The sequence below is a fragment of the Erinaceus europaeus genome, chromosome 4, assembly GCF_950295315.1.
Source record: "Erinaceus europaeus chromosome 4, mEriEur2.1, whole genome shotgun sequence".
Lineage (NCBI taxonomy): Eukaryota > Metazoa > Chordata > Mammalia > Eulipotyphla > Erinaceidae > Erinaceus > Erinaceus europaeus.
In genome coordinates this window covers 143,038,173-143,064,946 of record NC_080165.1, presented here as the reverse complement: position 1 = coordinate 143,064,946, position 26,774 = coordinate 143,038,173, and the positions used below count along the sequence as shown (strand labels likewise).

The window sequence follows — 26,774 nt, the reverse complement described above, 5'->3', positions numbered from 1 at the left end:
GAATTTGGCATCAAAGTGAAAACCCTGGGGTGATGGATGTTCGGCTTGGGGGGGGGCAGGCAGGAATGGGACACAGTCTTTTGGTGGTGGGAATGGTGTTTATGTACACTTCTATTAATCTGTAGTCATACAAATCATTATTTAATTAATATGAGGAAAAAAATTGATTGCTCAAACTTTTTAAAAATAATTTATTATTATCTTTATTGGATAGAAACAGTCAGAAATCAAGAGGGTAGAGGAAGACAGAGAGGGAGCGAGACAGAGAGACACCTGCAGCCCTGCTTTACCACACATGAAGCTTTTCCCCTGCAGGTGGGGACCAGGGGCTTGAACCCAGGTCCCTGTGCACTGTGATGTGTGTGCTTAACCAGGTGCGCCACCACCTGGCCCCATGTTCTTTTTTTAAAAGTATTTTATTTATTTTATTTTTGAGAGAGATGCAGAGAGAGAAAGACACAGAGAAACACCAGAGCACTGCTCAGCTCTGGCTTATAGTGGTGCGGGGGATTGAACCTAGGACTTCCAGAGCCTCAGGCATGACAGCTCTTTGCATAAACACTATGCTATTTATCCCCATCCTGTTTCAAACTTTTTTTTTTTAATTTCTTTATTGGAGAATTAATGTTTTACATTCAACAGTAACTACCATAGTTTTAGAATTTGTTTGGCTTTGTATGTTAACTCCCTTTTCACCCAGATGCTAGCATGATGCGACCACACTTCCCTGGACAGACAACCCCAACAATGTGTCCTGTAACCCCACTTCCTCAGAGCCCCGCCCCACTGGGTAAAGAGAGAGGCAGGCTGGGAGTATGGATCAACCTGTCAACACCCATGTTCAGCAGGGAAGCAATTATCTGCTTTTATCCCATAATGATCTTGGGTTATACTCCCAGAAAGTTAAAGAATAGGAAAGCTATCAGGGGAGCGAATGGGATATGGAGTTCTAGTGGTGGGAACTGTGTGGAACTGTACCCTCTTATACTATGGTTTGGTCAATGTTTCCTTTTTATAAATTTAAAAAAAAAAAAAAAAAGAACTAACAGTTTTCAGTGAAGGGAATGGGGACACAGAACTCTGGTGGTGGGATACCCGTTATAATTTTTTAAATCACTAATAAAAAATTTTTACAAGATAACGTTGCTATCACTTTAATACACACACACACACGTGGCATTAGCGCAGCGGGTTAAGCATACATGGAGCAAAGTGCAAGGACCAGCATAAGGATCCTGGTTCAAGCCCCCAGCTCCCCACCTGCAGGAGTTGCTTTACAAGCAGTGAAGCAGGTCTGCAGGTGTCTTATCTTTCTCTCCCCCGTCTTCCCCTCCTCTCTCCATTTCTCTGTCTTAGCCAACAACAACGACATCAATAACAATAATAACTACAACAATAAAACAAGGGCAACAAAAGGGCATAAATTAATTTTTAAAAAATTAATTAAAAAAAGATATATAGTAGTTCCCCAATAAGAACAGATTAGTACCCAATCTGAAACAACTTCTAAAAGTAAAGAAAATCAACTTTTAAACTATAGTTAGAATTCAACCCCCTAAACAAGCAAAGTAATGGAAGTCTATGACATTACATCTCTCTGTGTGTGCATTAATACACACACATGCACCGACATTTAGTATGGCTTGGCAGGTAAGGGGGGGATAGCCTGGGGATGCTTTTATTTGTTCATATACATTAATGGTGATAATTTATATAAAAAGTTAAGAATTGTTCTTTTAGAGAGCATGTGGCATCTTTAATAGGAACTAGTTCTTTTCTCTACTAAGCAGGAGTATTTTCGCAAATGCACAGTTAAAAACAACATACCAGAAATTCCTTTGTAGCTCTTATTATATTGCCAAGATATGTGAAGCATTTACTCACCAAAATTGAATTTTTCTGGTCAACTATCCAAGCTGGCAAGGCAATTCCAAAACTTGTGGCTATAATAGGAAAAATGTTTCTTAAGAGTCTCCACCTTCAGTTCTATTTATACCCCAAAATAATAAATCCCCACGAATTATCTTACTATGAGTGTCCCTGTAACATAGGGCATATTTCTTACCTTAAACTTCAAAAATTTTAAGGATTTTAAAAACCTTACTAAAATTCCTCCTTCCTAGAAAATACTAAATTTTTATATGTCCTAAGTTACCATAATTATATGTAAGGGAAAAAGCAGCTTTTTGTTCATGTAATTTTCATCAACTAAGAATGATGAGTGTTAGCGACTACTCTCCTTGTCAATCACTTTTTTAAACTGGTCTTCAGAAATAAAACTTCACATCTTTTTATCTCCTTATATTTCTATTTATAAACTACAAAACTTCCAAAATTCTTTGTTCACATTATCATAATAGACTATACTCTCAGGATTTTTCAATCTGGAAATTATTTATCATTATTGTTTTTAACCACAGCACTGCTCAACTCTGGCTTATAGTGGTGTGGGGGATGAACCTAGAACTCTGTGGCGTCTCAGACATGAGTCTCTGCATAAACATTATGTTATCTTCCCAGTGGGGAGAAACACACACCAGTACCAGGATTTTTCTAATCATTTACCATACCTTGAGGTCCATCTGGATTTCCAAATTCTTCCCAATTTTTCCGAGATTCTTCATCAGTTAAACTAACATCGACAGAACAAAGATTCAAAATTAAAAGCCAAATCTGAAAAATAAGTACTCATATATACAAACTTCATTAACTACTGACCTCATTTCTTAAGCAAATCAATTTCAGAAGATAAATTTAAAAATCTGGTCGACTGTAAAACATTAATCCCCCAATAAAAAAATTAAAAGTAAATAAAAATCTGAAATCAGGAAAGAAAAATTGGAGAAAGGACTGACAAGGAATCCTGCCTTAGCAGAAAGGGCTAATCGTGGAGCTTTGATATAAATTCCTGACTCATCCATGGATTCAGAAGCAGTTTTTAAAAGCAACTACATTTTTCTGAAAAAGGGGGGTGAAGGTTGTGTGTGTGTAAGGAGATTAACAGATGATCTTTTTCTCATATATTGGGTTGTCAGAAAAGTCACGATAAAGAAAAAGAAAAAAAAAGTCACGATGTACTTTCTGATGTAGAAATGTGTTACGACTTTTCTGACAGTCCAATCTTTTCAAGCACTCCTTCAGTGAGTGTGCTAATGCTTTAATAACGGTGAATACCTTTTTGTAAATATAAACTAGTAAAAAAATGTTAGCTCCCTTGAAGGTGGCACTATATTTTCTCTCTTAAAAATAAATGCCATGTTTGCTTATTTATTTGAGTGAGAACCAGAGTATCACTCAGACATATGCAACACTTGAGAGTTCAACGCCTTATCCACTACACTTACTACCTGCCTATGTAGAGAATACAAGTCCAACTTTTTATAAGTAAGAAAATGCATTATAGATATAATGTATCATAAGCCATCTGAGACGTGACTGTGTTCAGGTGATGGAATGAAGCTTTCTACTCTCGTTGAACCCTAACTTTTTACACTGTGTAGAATGTGATGCAGGCAGAACATTCTCAAAGCAACAGACGGACACCTGTAAGGTGCACTGCTGTGGGAGAGACCATTTGCATTCTGCTACGGTCACAGTTTCCTTCCTCAGTCACCTGCCAGCAGGACTAGGCAAATACTCCCTAAACAACTAAATGAGGCGTGGCAGGTAGCTCCACGATGACAGGCTCAACAGAGAGTCAGCACCTAGTAAACGTGCACGACAACTACCACCTTGTACTCAGACAGAGAAGTGTACCAGTCGTGAGTGTCTGTAATGAATTCTGGCATCCTTACGCTGCGTAAGCTTTTGCTATCCTCATGAACATAACTTCATCACCTCCTTTGTCTGGATGGTACTTAAGTGACAACAAACGATACTGTTTCTTAATTTCTGCTACAGTTGCCCCCTAAAAGGAAAAAGTTTGGTGTTAGTAAAAAATAAAGCACATTACTGTAAAACTACAAGCCTTCACATTTTGAATTTAAAATGGAATTTATTCAATCCAGCTCTCTAGTCCTATTCTCAACTCTGACACCCTCTCCCCAAATAGTATTTTTAGTCCACCTGCATGTTAGCAATCAGGCTCAGGACAAAATTACTAAAGTCACGGGCCCTTAGGAACATATCTGTAATAGACTTCCGACTTATTCCCACACAAAGACCCCTGATTTCATCTGCTCCATTACTACTGTTTGGTTCCTATTTCCTAAACAACTTATCTTCCCTTATATTTTACAGCCTTTCAGACACCAAGTTGCAGATGCTACTAAGATTCCATCCTGACTTTCCTGGGCAGAGGACCTCACCAATGTGTCCTGGAACCTCTCCAGAGCCCTACACCCCACTAGGGAAAGACAGAAACAGGGCAGGGGTGTGGATCCACCTGCCAACGCCCATGTCCAGCGGAGAAGCAATTATAGAAGCCAGACCTTTTACCTACTGCACCCCAAAAAGAAGTTTGGTCCATACTCCTGGAGGGATAAAGAACAAGGAAGCTTCCAATGGAGGGGATGGGACACAGAACTCTGGTGGGGGGGGGGAACTATATAAAATTATACCCGTTATCTTACAATATTGTAAATCATTGTTTTTTTAATCTGGTGACTATGATCATCATACACAACACACACCCACATGAAGCTGGGAGTCAGGCATATAATGAACAGAGACTACTAGTACATCCATTTCTATTTATAAACTACAAAAAATTCTTTTTTTTTTCAGTCCAAGAAATTTTTTTTGTTTTATTTTTTATTTATTTATTGGATAGAGACAGTCAGAAATCGAGAGGGGAGGAAGGGATAAAGAGGGTGAGAGACAGAGAGACACACCTGCAGCATTGCTTCACCACTTGTGAAGCTTTCCCCCTGCAGATGGGGACTGGGGACTCGAACCTGGGTCCTTGTGCACTATAACATGTGCGCTCAACCAGGTGCACCACCACCCGGCCCTTTTTTTAAAAAAAAAAACTGCTCACCTCTGGCTTATGGCTTATGATGGTGCAGGGGATTGAACCTGGGACTTTGAAGCCTCAGGTATGCGAGTCTGTTTGCATAACCATTATGCTATCTACCCTGCCATAAACTACAAAAAATTCTTATTCTTTGAGATTTAGTTCACATTATTATAATAGACTATACTCCCAGGATTTTTTTTGGGGGGGGGGGGGGAGGGAGAAATGGAAAGGGTGCTAGATTCAATTTGGCTACAAAGGAGTTACAGGACCCCAGACCAAGCAGAAATTCTCCAGACCTCATTTCCTCTATTCGGGGGGAAAAAGTCAGATAGTCTCTGCCATTCATGCTCGTGTTACCTTTCCACTAAAAGACTTCTTGGCTACTGAGATTGGCGGGGCCTGTGCAAATTCAATCAGCCAAAGGGTTACACTCAACATTAAGCTGAATGTCAACCAGAAAGACATCAATTCCCTATGATACAAAGACTCAATACTGCCTGAGTGTCAATTATCACAGGGTCATATACTCTTACATCCTAACATAATAAGAATCAAATCCAAGAACTAATATAAATGAACTTCCCATTTTTTTTCTAAAATTTTTTTATCTTTATTTATTGGATAGAGACAGCCAGAACTTGAGAGGGAAGAAGGAGATAAAGAAGGAGAGAGACAGAGAGACACCTGCAGGCCTGCTTCACCACTCGCAAAGCTTTCTCCCTGCAGGTGGGACTAGGGACTTGAACCCAGGTCCTTGCATATTGTAACGTGTGCTCAGTCAGGTGCACCACGGCCCAGCCCCGCACTTCCCACTGTTAACTTTGCATTGAATCAGTCTCACACATGAGTAACTTCTTGAAACAGTCTTACATTTTAGCAATTACAGCTCAACCCGTAGTAGGATGCCAATCAACACCTGTTATATAATAAAATAATGGATTCGGTTTTTTATTTAAAAATATAATTGACCACGGTCTGGTTTCTTTAGACAAAGCCTAATTTCTCCCAGGATGTGGGTCTGCAGGTATTTTCAAAATATCACTAAAGCAAAAATGCATTATCTACAGATACTACTTACAGGATCCAAATTTAATACTTCATAAGGATTATATTCCTGGTATTCTCGGTCTGTTTTGGAAACTTTGTATACAAGGAATAAGAACAATGCCCATCCCGCAAGAAGAACAATTTTCCTGTTTAAGAAAAAGACAAGTGAAGTATAAATGAATAAATCTTCATAGTTTTCCTTCATAAGAATCTAAAGACATGACAAGACGAAGGCACAAGACAATCTTAGTTTTCCTTCATAAGAATCTAAAGACATGACAAGACGAAGGCACAAGACAATCTAAAGTAGTGTTGACACTATTTCACTGACTCAAATTCTACAATCATTGGATTGAAACCTCTGTAACAAGGACAATGTTTTCCACACTGGAATTCTCTTGAACCTAGTATAGTGTCTTCAACAGAATATTCTCTCAATGTTACCTGCATAATTTTAAGTATAGAGGTTCCTGACTTGTTGAATGAACTTAGTTAACCAATAATAATTAACTCACTGGGTTCATTAGATGAAAATATATTGATACTAAAGTGTTCAGTAAACCAGTTCATGTAAATAACTGCTCTTTTCTTTCAGTCAATATAGATAGAAAATATGACTACGTTATAAAAAATGTAAAACAACATATAGTTTGAAAATAAAGACTATCTCTTTTCTCTGCAATATGCTTTGATTAGTAAAAAAAAATTCTTAGAAGATTTTATACTACTACAGATGGAAAGGCAAAAGGAACTCTGATATAGGAATATCTGGCAATAAGATCAGAGGCCTTTCTAATCTATAAATCCACATCATTTCAAAAAAATTAGAAGGAAACATATAGCAAGTATATAAACTGGAGAGGGCAGTGATGGATATTAAATAACCACACACACCCCCTTAAGGAAAAACACCACACACATATTTCAAATGTAATCAACAGAGGACTGGACAAAGAAGTCAACAGTACACCTATACAGTGAAGTGCTTTGTAACCACTAAAGATAGTATCTGCAATCAATTTTATGTTATTAGATTTTTTAAAAATTAACTACAGCTTTCAAAGCTATATGTACAATACAAATCCAACTTTCTGTAAGAAAATACATTATAAATATATACAAGGTAAACCATCTGAGAAGTGGCTATGTTTAAGTGATGAAACAATTTTTATACTCTCTGAATCTTAACTTTTTACATTGTGTTGTAATTATTAAACAAAGAATCAATCATTAGGGATCTAATCAAACAAAATTAAGGCAGTTGACACTCAGACGTAAAGTTCACTCCATCTGGCCAAAATAAAGCACTCAGAACACAGATTCTAGAACAAAACAATCTGCTATCAACTAAATCCCAGTTCTATCACTTCTTGAATGGAATTTCCCCACAAGTTATTTAGCTTTTCACAACTCAGTTCCCAACTTTGAGGGTGGTTTGGGGAATTAAACAAGACAAAGTCAAACATTTATATGTTACCTCACAGTCAACTCAAATTAGTTATTGGCTGTTAGCAGTAACTTTTACCCAAATCACTCTCAGTTCAGACTTCACTGAGAAGCCTTCCATCTGGAACCAGAATTAAAAGCCCCTTTTCCTCCTTCATGGTAGCCCTTCACAATCCTACTCACACCTCACTGTTACTATCTGTTTACACTCTCTAAGACTATTAAGTTGTTGAATTATGCTTATGTTAATCACAGTATAGCATTCATAAGATGAAGCTCTCCAACCTTGAAGTTTATATTGAGTGAAAAAGAAAAGTTTATATTATAGTGAAAAAGAACATGCTATAAAAACCGAGGTTAAATCCAGTATACAATATGCACTCAACAAATTTTCACTGTCACGATTTGCCCACAATCTTTATGATAAATACAAACCCCGGAAAACTACAGAACATCTCCCGCCAAGATTAGACTTCTTTTTCGCCCCTTCTCCCTTGAAATCAAAGAGCATCCTCTCTCCCATCTACCTTCAAAGTCATTCTGTACTGTACTACTATGATTTCTTACTCATCTTTGTATCCTCATTTTTAATAATATCTATCAGAAGTATCAGGTCTTTTTAAAAGTGAAGCCCAGGGGTCGGGTGGTGGTGGACCTGGTTGAGTGCACGTTACAGTGCGCAAGGACCTGAGTTCAAGCCCCTGGCCCCCACCTGCAGGGGGAAAGCTTCACAAGTCATGAAGCAGGGCTGCAGGTGTCTCTGTGTCTCTCTCCCTCTCTATCACCCCCTTCCCTCTCAATTTCTGGCTGTCTATCCAAATAAATAAATAGATAGATAGATAGATAGATAAAAAATGAAGCCCACTACTTACTTTACTGTTGGAATGATGTTTGGCTGGGGTTTTAACAGCCGCAGGCGATACCATGTGCACCTTCCATACACCTTCCTGATATTCTTCAGGCGGATTTGCTCTGCCAAAAAAAGTAAAATGAGCTGATGATTAGCTAAAATATTGTTTACAGTGAAGGCAAAACCCAAGTTAACAACATACTAACGTCCATGGCCATGCTAGCCTTTTACTGGAACATGAAAGTAATGCCTCCTTAAACAGCTTTTAAGAAAGTGTAAGTTTTCTGAGCCAGGCAGTGTCATAACAGGTTAAAGGCATAAAGTTCAAGCCCCCAGATCCCACCTGCAGAGAGAATGTTCACCTGAGCCCATAGGAAGTTAAGGTAGTCATTACGGAATTTAATTTAATTTTAATTTAATTTTTAATTGTATTTAAATGTAATTTAATTTTAATTCTTAAGTTAATGTAGCTATTATTAGAATTTAAGAAGTAGCTAAGAGATAACTCACCCAGTAGAAAGCACACGTTGCAGTGCCTGAGGACCCAGGTTCAAGCCCCTGGCACGGCATCATATGGACACACACCATGCACAGCACCAGGGGGCAGCTCCCTCCCTGAACAATGGGGTCTCACCCACTCTCTCTCCCTAACATTGAAAAGGGGAAGAAAAAAAAAAAGTCCACCGAAAGCAGTGATGTGGCATAGGTGTGAAGCCTCAACAGGCAAATAAAATACCGTTATGACAAAAGCTATTACTTTATTCTCCAGGAATAATCTTCGATTTGGTTAAAAATGGAATTAACGCCAAAAGGCCACGGGAAGTTTTGTTCACCGCCACCACTGGGTTTGAAGAGCTCTTTCAAGTTTCGTTGCTGCTGTCGAAGTCTCCCTTTCCTGGGGCTCCCACAGGCGCTGATGGTCAAGACACGGCTAAAAATCACCAAGAGTTATAAAACAAGTAAATCAACCTGTCCCCAACTATCGTGGCTCCCCAAAGTTCCAAGGCAGTGCAGATAGCTCAGAAACATAGAGAGCTGACCGCTATGCCGTCACATTCCCCCTGATCGGTGAGACTGCTACGAAGAAGGCAGGAGCCTTGTGGTTCGGTAACACCCTAACGACATCGTGAAGAGGCCTACATTCTCTCAGCTACCTAATGGGAGTTTCATATGTTGCCAACAAAACAGATCATACACACCCGAGTCCAGCTGGTTAATACACTTTCATCACCCCAGCCCTTAAGTGAGATGTCGGACAAGTAAAACAACTTTGCACCTAACACAATGCTCCAAAGCCGCCATGTGAAAACTCCAACTATCCTTTTAACCGCCTACTTTGAAGAAGGTGTCAACAAGGGGAGAATAGCAGCCCAGCCTAACGGACAGAGTCCACAGAGGACAAGGCAACTGCTGGTGCACATGCCGGGGGCATGGCACAAATAAGCCGGCACCGCAGCTGGAGTCATGTAAGTAAGGAGAACACGAGAATAGACCCTGTGGTGTTGAATCAGATGAGCCAACATCTTAGTATACGGGGCTGTCGGAAAAGTCATGATGCATTTCTGTACTGAAATAGAGAGAGAAATAGCAGGACTGTTCCAACAACCCAGAGAGCCACAGCATAATACTGAGACATAGTACTGATGCGTGTTTGCATGAGTATTCCTACCACCAAAGAAGTGACGACACATTAAGCATGCCTGCACTCAGATCTTGGCCTCTTACCATGCTCCAGTAGTAGGAAGGATCCGATAGGTCTGAAAAATTATCATCTCATTCAGCCAATTTACAAACACCCAAGAGAAGATAAAAAGACTCTCTGGGGGCCGGGCGGTAGCACAGCAGGTTAAGTGCACATGGCACGAAGCCCAACGACCAGCATAAGGATGCCGGTTCGAGCCCCAGCGCCCCGCCTGCAGCAGAGTCACTTCACAAGCAGTGAAGCAGGTCTGCAGGTGTCTGTCTTTCTCTCCTCCCCTCTTGATTTCTCTCTGTCCTGTCTAACAACAACAGCAATGGTAACAAGGGGCAACAACATGGGGAAACATGGCCTCTGGGAGCAGTGAATTCGTAATACAGGAACTGAGTCCCTGGGTGCAAAAAAAAAAAAAAAAAAAAAAAAAAGAATTTAACATAGTTTTGTTAGTGACTTAATAATGCTATTAAATGATCCGGGAGGTGGCACAGTGGATAAAGCTTTGGACTTTCAATCATGAGGTCCCAGGTTCAATCCCCTGCAACACATGTACCAGAGTGATGTCTGGTTCTTTCTCCTATCATTTCTCATAAATAAATAAAAGCTTTTTAAAAAATTACTAATAATGCTATTTAAAAAATGACCAAACAGGGCCACGTGGTGGCGCACCTGGTTGAGCACACGTTACAATGCGCAAGGACCCAGGTCCAAGCCCCCGGCCCCCACCTGCAGGGGGAAAGCTTTGCAAGTGGTGAAGCAGTGTTGCAGGTGTCTGTCTCTCTGTCTCCCTCCCTATCAACGCTTTCCCTCTCAACTTCTGGCTGTCTCTATGTATTAACTAAATAAAGACAATTAAAAAAAAAAAATGACCAAGCAACAAACTGTGATTGCTCTCGGCAGCTGAGGATCTCCATGTTTTATAGCTTGAGTGTCTGTGGACAGAGCCCAGATGTGGTGAGAAGTAGTGGCTGTGCTGCAGTATATTGGTGGGTTGCATTGGATCGACCTTCCCGTGGTGCATCCCGTGAGTACCCATTCATTGGGGAAACTGACGATTGTTCCTAGCCGACTGAATCCACATGGATCCCAGTCACTTTCAAAGCCAGCAACAAGCAGCTCCTGACAGCTTTGCTGTTGACTGGCTACGGAAGAAGGGCAAACGCTAGAAGAAGAAGTATATTGGTCAACCATAGGAAGTCAGGCACGGCGCTCGGCTGACGTCAGCTGTGGTGACAGAGCATACAGTGATCTGGGCATACCCAAAATGAACTGTCGGGTGGATCCCACTCTGAAAATGCACAAAGCATGTGGGTGGACTGAATAGACCTAAAAGCACAGCCAGCCAGAAGTCCACTCTCTTTGGCTGCTGCTGCTTCTCCTGGTTAGACGCATCTCAACTGAGGCTGTTTGAGGTGCCCACCATGGCTACTTCTCCTGGGAACTGAACACATATGACTCAGCCAGCCGGTAAACTCTAGACTCCTCTGCAGTCATGAGCAACCTGTATCTCGGCTGATAACTGTTCACCTCATGGAACTGAACATTTGATAACTACTCATGGACTTTATGGATCTAGCATATTCTTAACCTCTGGTGATAATTGCTTATTTTGCAGTACCTAAAATAATACTCCATACCTCTGGACTGCCCTAGTAAAACCGTGATTCCTCTAGACCTACTCTCAACCGTCCCTCAGCTGGATCCATTACGCACTGCAGCCAAGGCCCCTTTTCATTCTAAGTCACAGCAGCTATGGTCGTACTCATCAGCTACACAGCACAGTGTCTCTCTGCAAGTCGTCTCCATGTGTGCACACCAGGATGAGCTGCCAGCGGAACTGCCACCGAACTGAATGAGCTCTTACTATCCCCAGAGCTGAAAAAGTTGTTGGTCACACCTGAAGTCTTCAAACTCATTTGCCTTGTAGATATTTAATTTGGCATCACAATTTTTCACCAAGTCTTAAGTACTGCAATGGATGTGATTTCTTTTTCAGATTTAAGGGGAGGGATAGAAAGAACAAGTCAGAACAGGGAGTCGGGCAGTAGCGCAGCAGGTTAAGCACAGGTGGCGCAAAGCGCAAGGACCAGCGTAAGATTCCCGGTTTGAGCCCCTGGCTCCCCACCTGCAGGGGAGTCGCTTCACAGGCAAGTGGAGCAGGTCTGCAGGTGTCTGTCTTTCTCTCCCCTTCTCTGTCTTCCCCTCCTCTCTCCATTTCTCTCTGTCCTATCCAACAACGACATCAATAGCAATAACAACAATAATAACCACAACAATAAAAAGAACAAGTCAGAACGTCACCCTGGCACACGCAAGGCTGGGGTCAGACTGAGGCCTGCAGGCTCTTGGCTCCACTTCACTCAACTCCCGGCTGCTGCTGCACCACTGTAAAATGCGGGCCGTATTTTAAACCCCAAACCATGCAATTTCATAACCACCATCATCCATCTATAAGAGCTTAAGGACAAGTCTTCATTCTACTTCCCTGCACAATTTTACCTTAATGTACTAAACATTTTTTATTCAGGCAATAATAAGTCATGTCTCATAGTACTGAAACATACCTATTAAAATCAATCTTTAATATCCATGACTATAAAATTTTTCCAACCTTTCACTTTGATAATTTTTGATCCTTTGGGAAAGCTGTAGAAGTAGTCAGTGAACAGTAACTCTTGACCTAGATTTACCAATTACCATTTGATAAGACTTCTGACTTCCTATTTCCTTCTTCCTCTGCCCCTCCTTTTACTTGAATTTTACAAATAAGTTGCAAGTATCAAAATACTTCACCTCTAAATGCTAACACATCAGTTAAGTAGCTTTATCATATCCAAGTTTAACATCAATAAACTCCTAACATATTAAAATTTCTAACACTACAAAAAATCACCAACTGGCTAGGCCATGGTGCACTCATCACCATGTACAAAAAGACCGGCGTCCAAACCCCATCTGAGGGGATGGGGGATGCTTCAGAGTGGTGAAGCAGTGCTGTAGGTATCTCTCTTTCTCTCCTCTCTCTGTTTCGACCCCAGGCTGGCGGGTAACAGAGACGACCAGAGACACACGGCTGAGCTGAGAACACAGTTTAATCTTTATTCACGAGCGGGCAAACATGTGCTCTCCTGTCTTTTTCCTCCGGCGGCAGAGAGAGACCCTTAAACTAATCACCACACAGATCTGTCCTGCATCCTTCTCCTCCAGCGGCTGCACGTAGGGTAGGGGGCAGGGAGAAGGGGAAGCGCGAAACTAGCAGGGGCTAAACCACAATCTCCCAGAGGCGGTGTGTGTGTGTGTGTGTGTGTGTGTGTGTGTGTGTGTGTGTGTGTGTGTGTGTGTCCCCAAAACCAATGTGAAGCATACAACACCCCCCCCCCATTTCTCTGTCTTATCAAATTAAAAGGATTTGAAAAATGGCTGCTAAGAGTGGTGGATTCATAGTGTAGGCATTAAGCTCCAGCAATAACCCTGGTAGCATTAAAAAAAAAAAAAAATTAATTACAAGCTGATAAAATTCTTAAAATAAGAATAAAATATGTGCTGTACTTTCATTTATAAACTTGTAAATATCCTAACTGCTAAAAAGAATTTTTAAATGAAAAATGTGCAAACTTATTTTTAATACATTATTCATTTGATAAGACAGAGAAAAATTTAGAGGGAAGAGGAGATTGAGAGGAAGAGAGAGACACCTGCTGCCCTGCTTCACAGCTCTTGAAACTCCCCCCACAGGTAGGGGGTCAGGAGCTTGAGCCTGGGTCCTTGCACATTGCAGCATGTGCACTCAACAATGTATGCCACCATTTGGCTACCAAAACTGATTTTTATAGCTGCAAAGTACACTTTTCCTCCTTCTGTTTGACCCAGAACACTGCTTATTTATGGGTAATGGTAGTGCAGAGAATTGAACCTGAGACCTTGGGGCCTCGGACATGAGAGTCTAATGCATAAACTGTTCTCTCTCTAGTCCAACTCAAAAGGATACTTTTGCTAATGAGACACAGTGTTTAATAAAAGAGCTTGATCTTTTTTTTTCCTTTCTTGCCACCAAGGTTATCACTGAGGCTCGCTGCCTGCAAGATGCCACTGATCCCGATGACTCTTTTCCTTCTTTTTTCAGCTTAAGAGGATGAAAGGCAGAGAGGGAGAGACACCGGCAGCACCACAGCTCATGAAGCTTTCCCCTGCAGATGGGGACCAGGGGCTTGACCAAGGGAAGGGTCCTTATGCATGCCAATGCGTGCGCTAACTGGGTAAGCCACCACCCAGACCCAATTCTGTCTTCTCCTTGGGAATATTTAAGTTGCGTATTGCCTTGAACTGTCCAATGGACATAAAATATGCATGTCTTGTGTAACTTAGTGAATAAAAGCGTTCTTCACTGTTAAATCAACTAAGCAAATGAAATTTTGTTAGGAACAGCCTGGCTTCACCAGGACACCAGTGTTAACTTTCAGCAAGCAAATGTCAATAAATCAATACATTTTTATATTTTGCTTTTCCCCCAGAACATCAATATATAGCAGAGTCTAAACTTCATCTAGTTTCCAGAATGACTCTAAACATGTAGAAGAATTACCAGATGACATCAAAGTATAAAGTGCTGGGTTGTCAGGAAAGTCATCACATCTTTTCCTGTGCTTTTTATTTTTGCCTCCAGGGTTATCGCTGGCGCTCGGCACCAGCCCTATGAATCCACTGCTCCTGATGGCCACCTTTTTTCCATTTTATTGAATAGGACAGAGAGAAATTGAGAGAGGTGGGGCACATAGACAGAGACACCTACTTCACCACTTGTTGAGTTTTCCCCCTGCAGGTGGGGAGCCAGAGGCTCGAACTAGGATACTTACACTTTGTACTATGTGCCCGGTGCGCTACCGCCCAGCCCTCTTTTGCTGTCTTTCTGTGCAAAAATGCATTATGACTTTTATGACAAACCACAGTAAAAGTCTGGGATCATCTCAGGTTAAGTAAATGGACCAATACATTTTGACATTCTGAAAATAATAAAATCACTACTAAATTTTCGTACAAGCATTACTAGAATTAATAAGGCTAGATGAGTTTTGGCAGTAGTGGGTGTGGTACGGAACTATAGACTAATTGTAAAGCATTGCAAGACACTATTAATTACAAAAAAAATTAAAGTGGTCCAGGAAGTGGTATAGTGGGGTAAGGTACTGGATTCTCAAGCATGAGGTTCTGAGTTCAATTCCTGACAGTACATGTACCAGATGGATGCTCAGTTCTCTTTCCCTCTCTTCTCCCGCCTCTCATTAACAATAAATCTTTAAAAAAAAATTTTTTAAAGCTAAATGATAGCTATTAATAGGGCTTAAACAAAAATGAAGTAATTTTTTCCAAGCACATTAACTCTTAAAAATATTCTGTAAGGGCCCAGACAAATGTAAGCAGGATCAAAAAATTATATTCAGTATTTTAAAAAGCTCAACATTATGCATCAGTTTTCTAGATACTCTATGTCACTTGACAATTAGTCAAGAGTATAGCTTCAGGGAGTCGGGCGGTAGCGCAGCGGGTTAAGCACACGTGGCACCAAGCGCAAGGACCAGTGTAAGGATCCCGGTTCGAGCCCCCGACTCCCCACCTGCAGGGGAGTCGCTTCACAGGCAGTGAAGCAGGTCTGCAGGTGTCTTATCTTTCTCTCCCCCTCTCTGTCTTCCCCTCCTCTCTCCATTTCTCTCTGTTCTATCCAACAATGACGACATCAATAACAACAACAACAACAACAACAATGAAAAACAAGGGCAACAAAAGCGAAAATACATATTTAAATATACATATATATATATATGTAGATGCTAAGGATGAAAACTCAAGGAATCTGAAAGTAACTGTTTCCTGAGATGTACAGGTCCACAGTTAAGTACTATATGGTGTGTGATTTTTAAATACATAATTAAAATTTAAATTAGATATATTAGTTAAAAATCCCTCCCCCCCCAAAAAAAGTATTCAAGTTGGCTAAAAAAAGGAGGGGACAGTGGTGCACCTGGTTGAGCACACATTGCAATGTGCAAGGACCTGGGTTCGAGCCCCCGGTCCCCGCCTACATGGGAAAGTTTTGTGAGTGGTAATGCAGGGCTGCAGGTGTTGTTTCTCTGTCCCTGCCTTCTCTACTGCCCTTTTTCCTCTCAATTTCTGGCTGTCTCTATTCAATAAATAAAGACTAAAAAAGAAAAAGTTTTCTTCATCTCATTAGGAAATGGCAAAATAGTAAGTCAGATCTCCTCACTTCCCTGCTTAGGGGATCTTAAGAATTTCAGGTGGGGGCGGAGGGATGTTTTATATAAACCTTTCCAAAAGAAAGGAGTTGGACATTGTCCCACATCAGAGAAGACAGGAATGTGACAGGCAGAGGAATCTGAGACAAAGCCAGAGGTGCATTGGGTCTCACGCCTACAAGTTTCCAATATTCCTGGTAGACTTTTCTTTCTTTCAACTTCAGACAGAGAGGGAGAGAACAGAGACAGAGATGAAAGGAGACAGCACAGCACCACTCCACTGCTCAGCACCACGCATGGGGACCCTTCCAGTGCAGCATTCAACAAGGCCCTACGTATGATAAAGAGTGCACTCTTCATCTATCTCCCAGTCCAGAGAAAAAGAGAACAAGTGAACGAGAGAGAGAAAGAAACAGAAACCAGAGTTCCACTCTGGCATGTGAGGCATTGAAGATCCAACTAGGAGTCACAACCATTCAAGTCTGACTGAGCTATCTGTCTGTCTGTAAGTCAGAAGATACTACAGGAAAGAGAGGCACAATTCACTCACTGCAAGTTAGAAAGAATTATTCCCTCAAGTTGCACTTCTCAAACTGAACTGGAGGCACAAGAAAGTAAAGAATTCTAAACAAATGAGTGTCTCCCAGTAGCTGTCTATGGATTCCATGTGTCCTTAGCAAACTCATCATGCTAACAAGGGCCACTTTCTACCCGCGACTTCCCATCTGCCAGCACGTCTACCCTATTCCTCACTTCATGCTTCATCCTACCTCTTCTCCCCTTAATCTTACAGTCACAACCCACAGTTCAAATCAGAGGTTATTTTTCTAAAACAACAAAAGGAGAACTAGAGAAATTCAAGTACTGTTAAAGAAAACTAGTTGTTACAAAGAAAAAAACAACTTAAAACACTGGCTGTATGTTCATTCCCGTGGGACATTAAACACTGACATACTCAATAGTAAAAGCAGATCACTGAACTGAAAAGGCCTCTTAGGACTGTAAGAAAATGTATTGCTCGAGATAACGATCAATCCAACCAAAGACTGTTTTAATAAGCTTTTGAATGTTAATACAGGTAAATACGGAAAACAGCTACACCGTGTCATCAGACATACAGTAAATTGTTTCCAATAGTTTTGATCTGAATAGCTTGGCCCTGCATTTAGAACTGTATCCCTAGGGCAGACCTAGAAGTAGATGTGATAATTTCCTCCTTGCAAAAGCAAGGAGACTACACCTACTTTCCAGCAATCTTCAAGAATGGCATCGCCATTCTTCACAGATCAGTATTAAAAGTCATTATTTACACTCCTGAACTCAATTACTTGAGGACAAAAATTGTACCTTCTCCATAAAGTCATCCCTCCCCTTTCCAGTTGTCTGGAGTACACTAGGCAGCAGAGAATGGGGAAGTTCTCTAACAAATATGTAGTGAAGGTCTAGCATGGACCAGAATACTGAGGGCACAACAGAAACTAAACCAAAACCCTTGCTGTCACAGATGACACATTCTAGGTGAAGAGAAAGCAATGAGCAAGATCAGTAAATTATAACAGTGCATTAGAAGCTGGCAAGGGTTATGGACAGTAAGTAGAGAAGAAAGAATGTGACAGACAGAAACAGCCAGCTTTATACAGAGCACTCAAGAAAGGCAGCGCTTAGATGGCATTGGAGCAAGGTCACAGAGAGATGTATTGTGACACCCGGTAGCCAAAGGAAAAGGATTCCAAGAAGAGGGAACAGCAACTATAAAGGTCTGGAGGAGAGAGTGTGTCTCTGTGACCGGAAGGGAAAGGGTGATGGGAAGTAATACCTAAAGCCAGAGGGACCGTGTGGGATTAGCGGTCCCACGAATGGCCGCAGTTCCTATTATGAGTGATAAGGGATTGCCCTGACTGCTGCCTTCTGATTTTAAAAGGATCACTCTGTTACTATCTTTAAAACAAACTGCAAGAAGCAGAGGAGATGTTAGGAGACTAAGCAAAGCCCCAGACAATAAACAAAGATGGTGGCGGAGATGGAATAATGACAAACAGACTGTACATAATATGAAAGTAGAAACAAAAAGACAATATGCTAACCATCTGGGATCGAGTATAAAACAGATAATCCCACTACAGGCTAAAGTCACCTATCATCAAAGAATAAGAAACAGTACCCACGTGACAATAACTGTCTTATAAAACATCATTTCCTTAATACATAGCAGAACACACACACACACACACACACAAAGAATTGAGATAGGTCCAGGAGGTGGCACAGTGAGTCAGGCACTGAACTTTTAGAAACATGAGATCTGTGTTGTCTCTCTCTGTTCCTTTGTACCACATTCCCTGTCTTTCTCCTCTCCTCTGCCTCACACTCTCTCTAGAAATAAAGAAAAGAAAGAAAGAGACAGAGGGAGAAAAGTCTACCAGAAGTGGTATAAATAACAACAGTAATAATAATAGCCAGGTTGACAACAGGCCAGGGAAATGGCTGGGGGTGGGGGGCTGGGGACTTGCATGTATAGAGCTGGGGTCTGATCCCCCTAAACTCCTTTTAAAAAATAATGCTGGTCAGGTTGAAATTACTTATATAACTAGGATGATTTGTTCTTTCATTTTATTGTCACCAGGGCTATCGCTGGGGCTCAGTACATGTAGAATGAATCCGCTATTCATGCTGGCTGATTTTTCTTTTCCTTTTCTTCAACAGGACTGAGAGAAACTAAGAGGGGGGGGAGAGACAGTTAGTTACCTGCAGTTCTTACTTCACCGTGCATGAAGCTTCTCCCCTGCAGGTGGGGAGCAGGGGCTCTCGAACCCAGCTCCTTGCACATGCCTGTGTGCTTAACCAGAGGTACCACCACCCAGCCCCAGTATGGTCATTTTAAAAGCTGCAGGCAAAACCAAAGCTGGGTGGTACTGAGAGAACTGTGTGTACAGACGTCCAAATCCTGCAGATACCCAAAGCACCTATAGCTCCAGGCACAACCTAACCGTATTCTCAAAGTTATGAGCAGATGACGAATGAATCGGCTATAAATTTACACTCCCAAAGTTTTTTCAATAAAAATACTAACTTTTAGAATTTGACAGCACTGCAGTACAGTTAAGAGCTTCATAGTCTTGTACATCAAAAAGGTTACATGGCCGAAAAGGTACTCAGCAACAAAATGCAAGCATTGCAAGCCTTGGGCTCCAGATATGACGCCCAGCACTGCCTATGCTGGAGTAGAACAGTGATCTGGTCACTGTTTCTCATAAAAATAAGTAAATCTATTTTTTAAGAAATATCAGAGCTTTGTTTCACCTCACAAAATGACAGTTTCAACAAAATTGTTATTGTGGAAGTTTTTCCTCAAACCAAACTTCAATTTATAATCTCATTGGGTGCTTTTAGAGCAAGAAAAGGTAGCAGCAACTCCAGACCAATGAAATCAGAGTATCTGGGTCTAAGTGTTGTTAAAAGTCCTCCAAGTGGGGCTGGGTGGTAGTGCACCAGGTTAAGCGCACATAGTGCAAAGCACAAGAACAGCACAAAGAACCAGGTTGGGGACCCGGCTCCCCACCTGCAGGGGGGTCGCTTCACAGGCGGGGAAGCAGCTCTGCAGGTGTCTGTCTTTCTCTCCTCCTCTCTGTCTTCCCCATCTCTCTCCATTTCTCTCTGTCCTGTCTAACAACAGCAGCAACAACAATAACAATAACAATAACGGCAACAACAATGGGGGGAAATGGCCTCCAGGAGCAGTGGATGCACAGTGCTGGCTGGCACTGAGCCCCAGCGATAACCCTGGAGGCAAAAAATAAAATAAATTAAAAAGTTCTCCAAGTGATCCTAATATGTAGCCAGGAATGAGAACCACAGTTCTAGGAAATCAAACTCTCCAGACTGTTATTTCATACAGAACTTTTGCCTATAAGTCTGAAAAATTATCATCATCTCATTCAGCCAATTTAAAAACACCCAAGAAACGACAAAAAGACTCTCAGGGAGTGCGGACGGTAGCACAGTAGTTAAGCTCACATGGTGCAAAGTGCACCATGGGGTTAGGATGCCGGTTCAAGCCCCCATCCCCACCTGCAAGGGGTCGCTTCACAAGCAGTGCAGCAGGTCTGCAGGTGTCTATCTTTCTCTCTCCCTCTCTGTCTTCCCTTCCTCTCTCCATTTCTCTCTGTCCTATCCAACAACATCGACATCAATCACAATAAGACAACAAAGGCAACAAAAGGGGGGGGGATAGCCTCCAGAGCAATGGTGCAGGCACCGAGCCCCAGCAATAATCCTGGAGGCAAAAAAAAAAAAAAAAAAGCAATTAAAAAAAAACTCTCAAGCTACTAAAATAGGTTATTAATCATAAATGCACTTAGTCCATATAATAAACAAAAGTCAAGCAAAATGATAGCAATGGTAATGTTTTGGGTAATGGTGATTTCAATTAGATATGAAATATACCAATAAGTAAGTCATTTCTATTTTTCTTTTTTTCTTTCTGTTTTTCAAACTCTTGATTTCACAACCTGTGAAATGACATCACGTTTCCTGATGTACTTAACAGCACAATAACTCCTGGGCCAGGTGACAGACAGCTCACCCTGCAGAGCACACAGACCTTGCAACGTGTGAGACCCTGGGCTGAGCTCTTGGCGCCATACACATGAGGCACCACAGATGCTCCGGGGGACCGCTATGGATGGTGAGTAAATGCAAAACAAGGATGGATGGATGGATGGATGGATGGATGGATGGATGGATGGATGGACGGATAGATGGAAGGACAAATGAACAAACAAACCGGACAGAGGAAACCACTGGAAGGACTGTGCATATGTGAGGCCCTGCCAGCACTACACAGGGAAGAAAAAAAAAAAGCCACTGTGTGAAAATTTTGACAACAAAAATCCTGCAAATCAACATTTTCTTTTCTTTTCTTTTTTTTTTAAAGAATTTATTTATTTATTTATTCCTGAAAGAGATAGGAGGAGAGAAAGAACCAGACATCATTCTGGTACATGTGCTGCTGGGGACTGAACTCGGGGCCTCATAGTTAAGAATCCAGTGCTTTATCCACCGCACCACCTCCCGGACCACAAATCAACATTTTCTAAGTTAAGGAAAAAGAGAAAGGAAGGAAGGAATGAGGGCCCAGTCATTCCAAGATTTATTGAGACAACTGTAAACTTTGAAACAAACCCCGAAACATGTCAGCTTAAAAAAAAAACACTAAAGATTGCTTACATTGAACTTTAATATTTAATAGTGTATGACTATGGGCATGCTTTTCTTTTTTGAATTTTTTTTTATATTTTATTTTCCCTTTTGTTGCCTTTATTTTTTTATTGTTGTCGTTGTTAGATAGGACAGAGAGAAATGGAGAGAGATGGGGAAAACAGAGAGGGGAAGAGAAAGACAGACACCTGCAGACCTGCTTCACCGCTCAAGAAGCTACTCCCCTGCACTGAGGCTCGAACCAGGATCCTTAAGCTGGTCACTGCGTTTGCGCCATGTGTACTTAACCCGCTGTGCTACCGCCCGACTCCCTGTGGGCATGTTTTTATGAAGATGGTCTCCCCGAAGAGCCAAAATGGCCATGAAAACTCTGCAATTCAAATTCTTACATCTTTATTTTTAGTTCACTGGCAATGTAAACATTTCACACAAACAAAAACAAATTAAGTTTCAAAATCAAATACTAAAAGATCCAGTTGTATTATTCAAATTTACTACTACAGACCTACATCCTTTATTTAAAACCATCAAGAGCAGATGTAGTCCAAATTTTTTCAGATATACAATAATACAGTATTTATACCTGAACGTGCCCTGGAGGCTCTAAAACACCACCAATGATCAAATTAATATCCCTACAGTCAAATAGGATTATTTTCAAAGCAGTCTCCTAGCATTACAAGTCAGCAAATCATTTCTTTTTCATAATTTTGGGTGAACCCATAATGGAAGATTTCTGTTATTCAACAACTGCAACTGACTCCAGAAAGAAAAAAAAACAACAACTCACTGTTGAAAACATCCTGACTCTAGTATATTTCTAAACGACTTGGTATTACAGTGCACCCACACACAAAAAGTCCAAGCGACGTTCACCAATGTTCATAATAGCACGTAAGCGTCCATCTTAATTTTTCATTGTGCAATTTTCATCCTGATCAAATACTTCAACATGTGCAAATTTATTCAGGCAAAACTGAGGTGGAGTGTGAGGTGTAAAGGGGCAGATCCGTGCTACTTCCTCTCTGGCAATATGGAAACGCGGTTTTGAAGCAAAGCAGGTTCCACCGCACCCATAAATTACCCAACCTCTCTGAACACCAGTCTCTCCACGTGAAATGAAGGTGAGAAAGTCGGGCAGTGGTGCAGCGGGGTAAGTGCAGGTGGCGCAAAGCTCAAAGACAGGTGTAAGGATCCCGGTTCGAGCCCCGGCTCCCCACCTGCAGGAGGGTGGCTTCACAGTCTGTGAAACAGGTCTGCAGGTGTCTGTCTCTCTCTCCCCCTCTGTCTTTCCCTTCTCTCTGTCCTATCCAACAATGACAACATCAATAACAACAACGGTAACTGCAACAGTAAAACAAGGGCAACAAAAGGGAATATTAAAAAAAAAAAAAAAGATGGAAATAAAACTTTAAAATGGAGATGAGAACAGCATCGGCCACCTCACTGTGTTTTTAGGATTAAGAAGTGCCTTTTCTCTGGCTCAGAGACGGTTTAGACTAACTCAGCTCCCTACTGGTTTCCCAAGGACCGTGTTTATGTATGCTGACGGGCCTCAAATGGGACTTTCCTGTGCGCTATCAGGCAAAAGGCTCAGTACAAAGCCCAGCACGAAAATATGATTCTTCAAATCTCGGAAATCAAGGTCAGATTAAACTCACTAACCATAAAATTAGGACTGCTTCTCAAAATACATACTAAGCAGACCTGTCTACTTTCCTAATAACTTCCCGTTTTCCATACAGCCAAGTCCACACACAGACAGGAGTTAGTGAAAAATAAACGACTCTCCTGAAGAGTCCCCTTTCAGGCTGAAATCAAACTACCGTAAGAACAGTGCGTGGAGTGGTCCAGGAAATGGCACAGTAGAAAAGGCGCTGGCCCCTCACACATGAGGCCCCGAGTTCAATCCCGGGCAGCACATGTACCAGACTGATGCCTGGCTCTTTCTCTCCTATCATTTCTCATGAATCAATAAATAAAATTTTTAAAAAAATGCATGGAAGCCATCACAGGTATATAGATATAAATATAACCACTGTTCAAAGACTTCATAAACTCTAAATACACTTTTGGAAGGGAAAAAAAAAAAAAAGTAGTCCAAAAGTTCAGTTTTCATAAACTATCCCAGTGGGAAAACTAGTAGGACTGGTAACTCTGGGCAGACTTTAGCACCTAGTGGACATTTCCTTATTGTGAAATGTACCAAAAAAAAAAAAAAAAAAAGACGTAATTTTTTTTTTATCCTAAATTCCACTTAGCACCCTTATGTAACTCAAGAACGTTCGGAAGCCTCATCAGCGCTAAAACATCACAAAGTGCCTGGGCTGCTACCATGCTTCCGGGGCCAACAACTTCCCCAAAGGACGCGGTGTATCCTCCCCGCACTTGAGAAAGGGAGCTCAGTCCTAAGAGGGCGGGTGGAGGGGGAGGGAAGCTCGCTGCTCTGTCTGTCCACGTTCCTCCGACTGTCCGACTGTCTGTCTGGGCGGCACGATCCACAGCCACCGGCCGCGCAGCTTCAACCCGGTCACCTGCCACACGCGCCCGCGGCCGACCGGGAGTCCACGGGGCGTCCACTCGCCGCACAAGCTGCAGACCGGCCTTTCCGCTAAGCAACGGATACAATCGTCGACCCCTCCTCGTTTATTCCGCGTCCTCGCTCGTGGTGTGGGGAGGGGGGGATGCCAAGATCCAGAACAAGAACCGGAAAAAAAAAAAAAGCAAGTGCCCCCCGCCGCACCCCAACACCGGCCGCCCAGGAGCTGGCTGCGCGCTCCCCCGTCCATGACCCAGGAACTAAGTCATAACCCGAGTCCGGCAAGGTGGGGCCCGCCACACTCACTCGCACTTTGTCATCTAACAGGCAGATTTCCTAACAGGCGACAGGGAGAAAGAAAAAGAGAGGAAGAGAGGAATGGAGGGAGGGAGGAAGGGAGGGAGGAAGGGGCGAGTCAGTTTTCTGTTTTGGAAAAGGAGGTGATCTGGCATTGCTTCCAACCTCCAACCTGACCGCCCCCCCCCCCCATCCGACGTGATGGGGACAAAATGAACCCGCCATGGAGAAGCGGGCAGGGGGCTGCAGGGCCGGGGGCTGGAGGACAGGGGGCTGGAGGACAGGGGACTGGAGGGCCGGGGGCTGGAGGACAGGGGGCTGGAGGACAGGGGGCTGGAGGGTCGGGGGCTGCTGGGCCGGGGGCTGGAGGACAGGGGGCTGGAGGACAGGGGGCTGCAGGGCCGGGGGCTGGAGGACAGGGGGCTGGAGAACAGGGGACTGGAGGGCCGGGGGCTGGAGGACAGGGGGCTGGAGGACAGGGGGCTGGAGGGTCGGGGGCTGGAGGGTCGGGGGCTGGAGGACAGGGGGCTGGAGGACAGGGGCCTGGAGGGTCGGGGGCTGGAGGACAGGGGGCTGGAGGGTCGGGGGCTGGAGGGTCGGGGGCTGGAGGACAGGGGGCTGGAGGACAGGGGGCTGGAGGACAGGGGGCTGGAGGGTCGGGGGCTGGAGGGTCGGGGGCTGGAGGGTCGGGGGCTGGAGGACAGGGGGCTGGAGGACAGGGGGCTGGAGGACAGGGGCCTGGAGGGTCGGGGGCTGGAGGGTCGGGGCCTCGGGGCAGCAGCAGGCTCGCCCCTTTCTCTCCTCCCCGCCCCCGCCGCCGCCGCCGGCCGTGAGAGGCGAATCTTGGCCCTGCACGCCCGGCCCAATGCCCCCGGCCCCGGCCCCAGCCTAATGCCCCCGGCCCCGGCCCAATGCCCCCGGCCCCGGCCCAATGCCCCCGGCCCCGGCCCCAGCCTAATGCCCCCGGCCCCAGCCTAATGCCCCCGGCCCCGGCCCAATGCCCCCGGCCCCGGCCCAATGCCCCCGGCCCCGGCCCCAGCCTAATGCCCCCGGCCCCGGCCCAATGCCCCCGGCCCCGGCCCAATGCCCCCGGCCCCGGCCCAATGCCCCCGGCCCCGGCCCCAGCCTAATGCCCCCGGCCCCGGCCTAGTGCCCCCGGCCCCGGCCCAATGCCCCCGGCCCAGCACGGCGGAGGCCGAGCAGACAAAGCGCGGCGGGAGGAACAATGGCCCGAGGCCCGAGGCCGGGAGCGGGTGCCGGGAGCTGTGCGCGCCGAGCTCGGGGCCCCGGCGGCCGCCAACCGGGACGCGAGGCCGGGCCGCCGGCGGTGTCACCCGGGGCGCGCGGGGCGGGCGCGGGACTCACCGGCGTTCTGGTCCCGCGGCCAGAGGTAGTAGGTGGCCGGGATGACGATGAGCCCCACGAAGGAGGTGAGGAAGTAGAAGAAGGTGTTCCCGCTGTCATCGTACTGGAACTGCTGCCCTGCCATGACGCCCCCGCCGCCACCGCCGCCTCCCTCGCGTCACCGCCGCCGCCACGACCCCGCTCGGCGCTCAGGTGCCCGGCGCCCCAGCCCCTTGTGGCGCAGCTGAGACGCCGCCGCCGCCGCCGCCGCCGCCTCTCCTCCCCGCCCCCACGCTCCTCTCTCCGACACGCCGCCGCCGCCGCCGCCACCGCGTTGCGTCGCTGTCGCCAGCTCTCGCGAGAACAGAAGGAAAAGGTCCCGCCCCGTTGGGTTTGCTTACCACCAACACCCCCCCCACCCCGCCCCACACGCTCACTAAGGGAGACGTGGCGTGCGCAGCCGTGGAACTCAGCGAGGACCCGCCTTTAGCCCCACCCCTAAGCCATAGCCCCGCCCACAGCCCCGCCTCTGGGGGCCCGCCCCCAGCTCTAGGGTCCCTCCTCCTCCCTCGCTGGCGGCTTTTCCCTGCCTCCAGCTGCCAGTCGAAAAACTGGATCAAAAAGTTCAGGTCCCTGGGTCCATGCTCCCAGAGGGATAGAGAATGGGAAAGCTATCGGGGGAGGGGGTGGGATATGGAGATTGGGCGGTGGGAATTGTGTGGAGTTGTACCCCTCCTACCCTATGGTTTTGTTAATTAATCCTTTCTTAAATAAAAAAAATTAATAAAAATAAAATAAAAAGTTCAGGTCCATGGAAAAGGATGACAGAGGACCTAGAGAGGGTTGTATTGTTATGTGGAAAACTGAGAAATGTTATGCACCATGTACCAACTATTGTATTTACTGTCTAATGTTAAACATTAATCCCCCAATAAAGAGAAAAAAAAATTCAGGTCTGAAAATTAATTAGCTAATTAATAAAATAAATAAGATGAATATGATAATGAATAAATAATAAAGTAAGTAAAAGAAAATTTTCAGGTCCAAGAAGTGGGCGCCAACTGTCTGCCTGCCTCAGAGAAGGTTCAGAGCCTTTTGAACCCCTTCTCTCTCTGCCATCCACACCTCATTCT

The 26,774-nt window shown here is 44.0% G+C and overlaps 1 protein-coding gene across 1 annotated transcript in view; it reads right to left on the bottom strand.

Annotated features, from left to right (window-relative positions):
- SEC63 (SEC63 homolog, protein translocation regulator) overlaps positions 1-26,005 on the bottom strand; it is a 55,331-nt gene extending 29,326 nt beyond the window's left edge. The window contains exons 1-6 of the mRNA XM_060190668.1: positions 25,663-26,005; positions 8,323-8,422; positions 6,036-6,150; positions 3,795-3,907; positions 2,571-2,632; positions 1,885-1,943 (exon numbers count right to left, since the gene is read on the bottom strand). Of these exons, the coding sequence (XP_060046651.1) occupies positions 1,885-1,943; positions 2,571-2,632; positions 3,795-3,907; positions 6,036-6,150; positions 8,323-8,422; positions 25,663-25,786 (573 nt within the window). The 5' untranslated portion in view covers positions 25,787-26,005. The remainder of the gene's footprint in view (positions 1-1,884; positions 1,944-2,570; positions 2,633-3,794; positions 3,908-6,035; positions 6,151-8,322; positions 8,423-25,662) is intronic.
- Between the last annotated feature and the right edge of the window lie 769 nt (positions 26,006-26,774).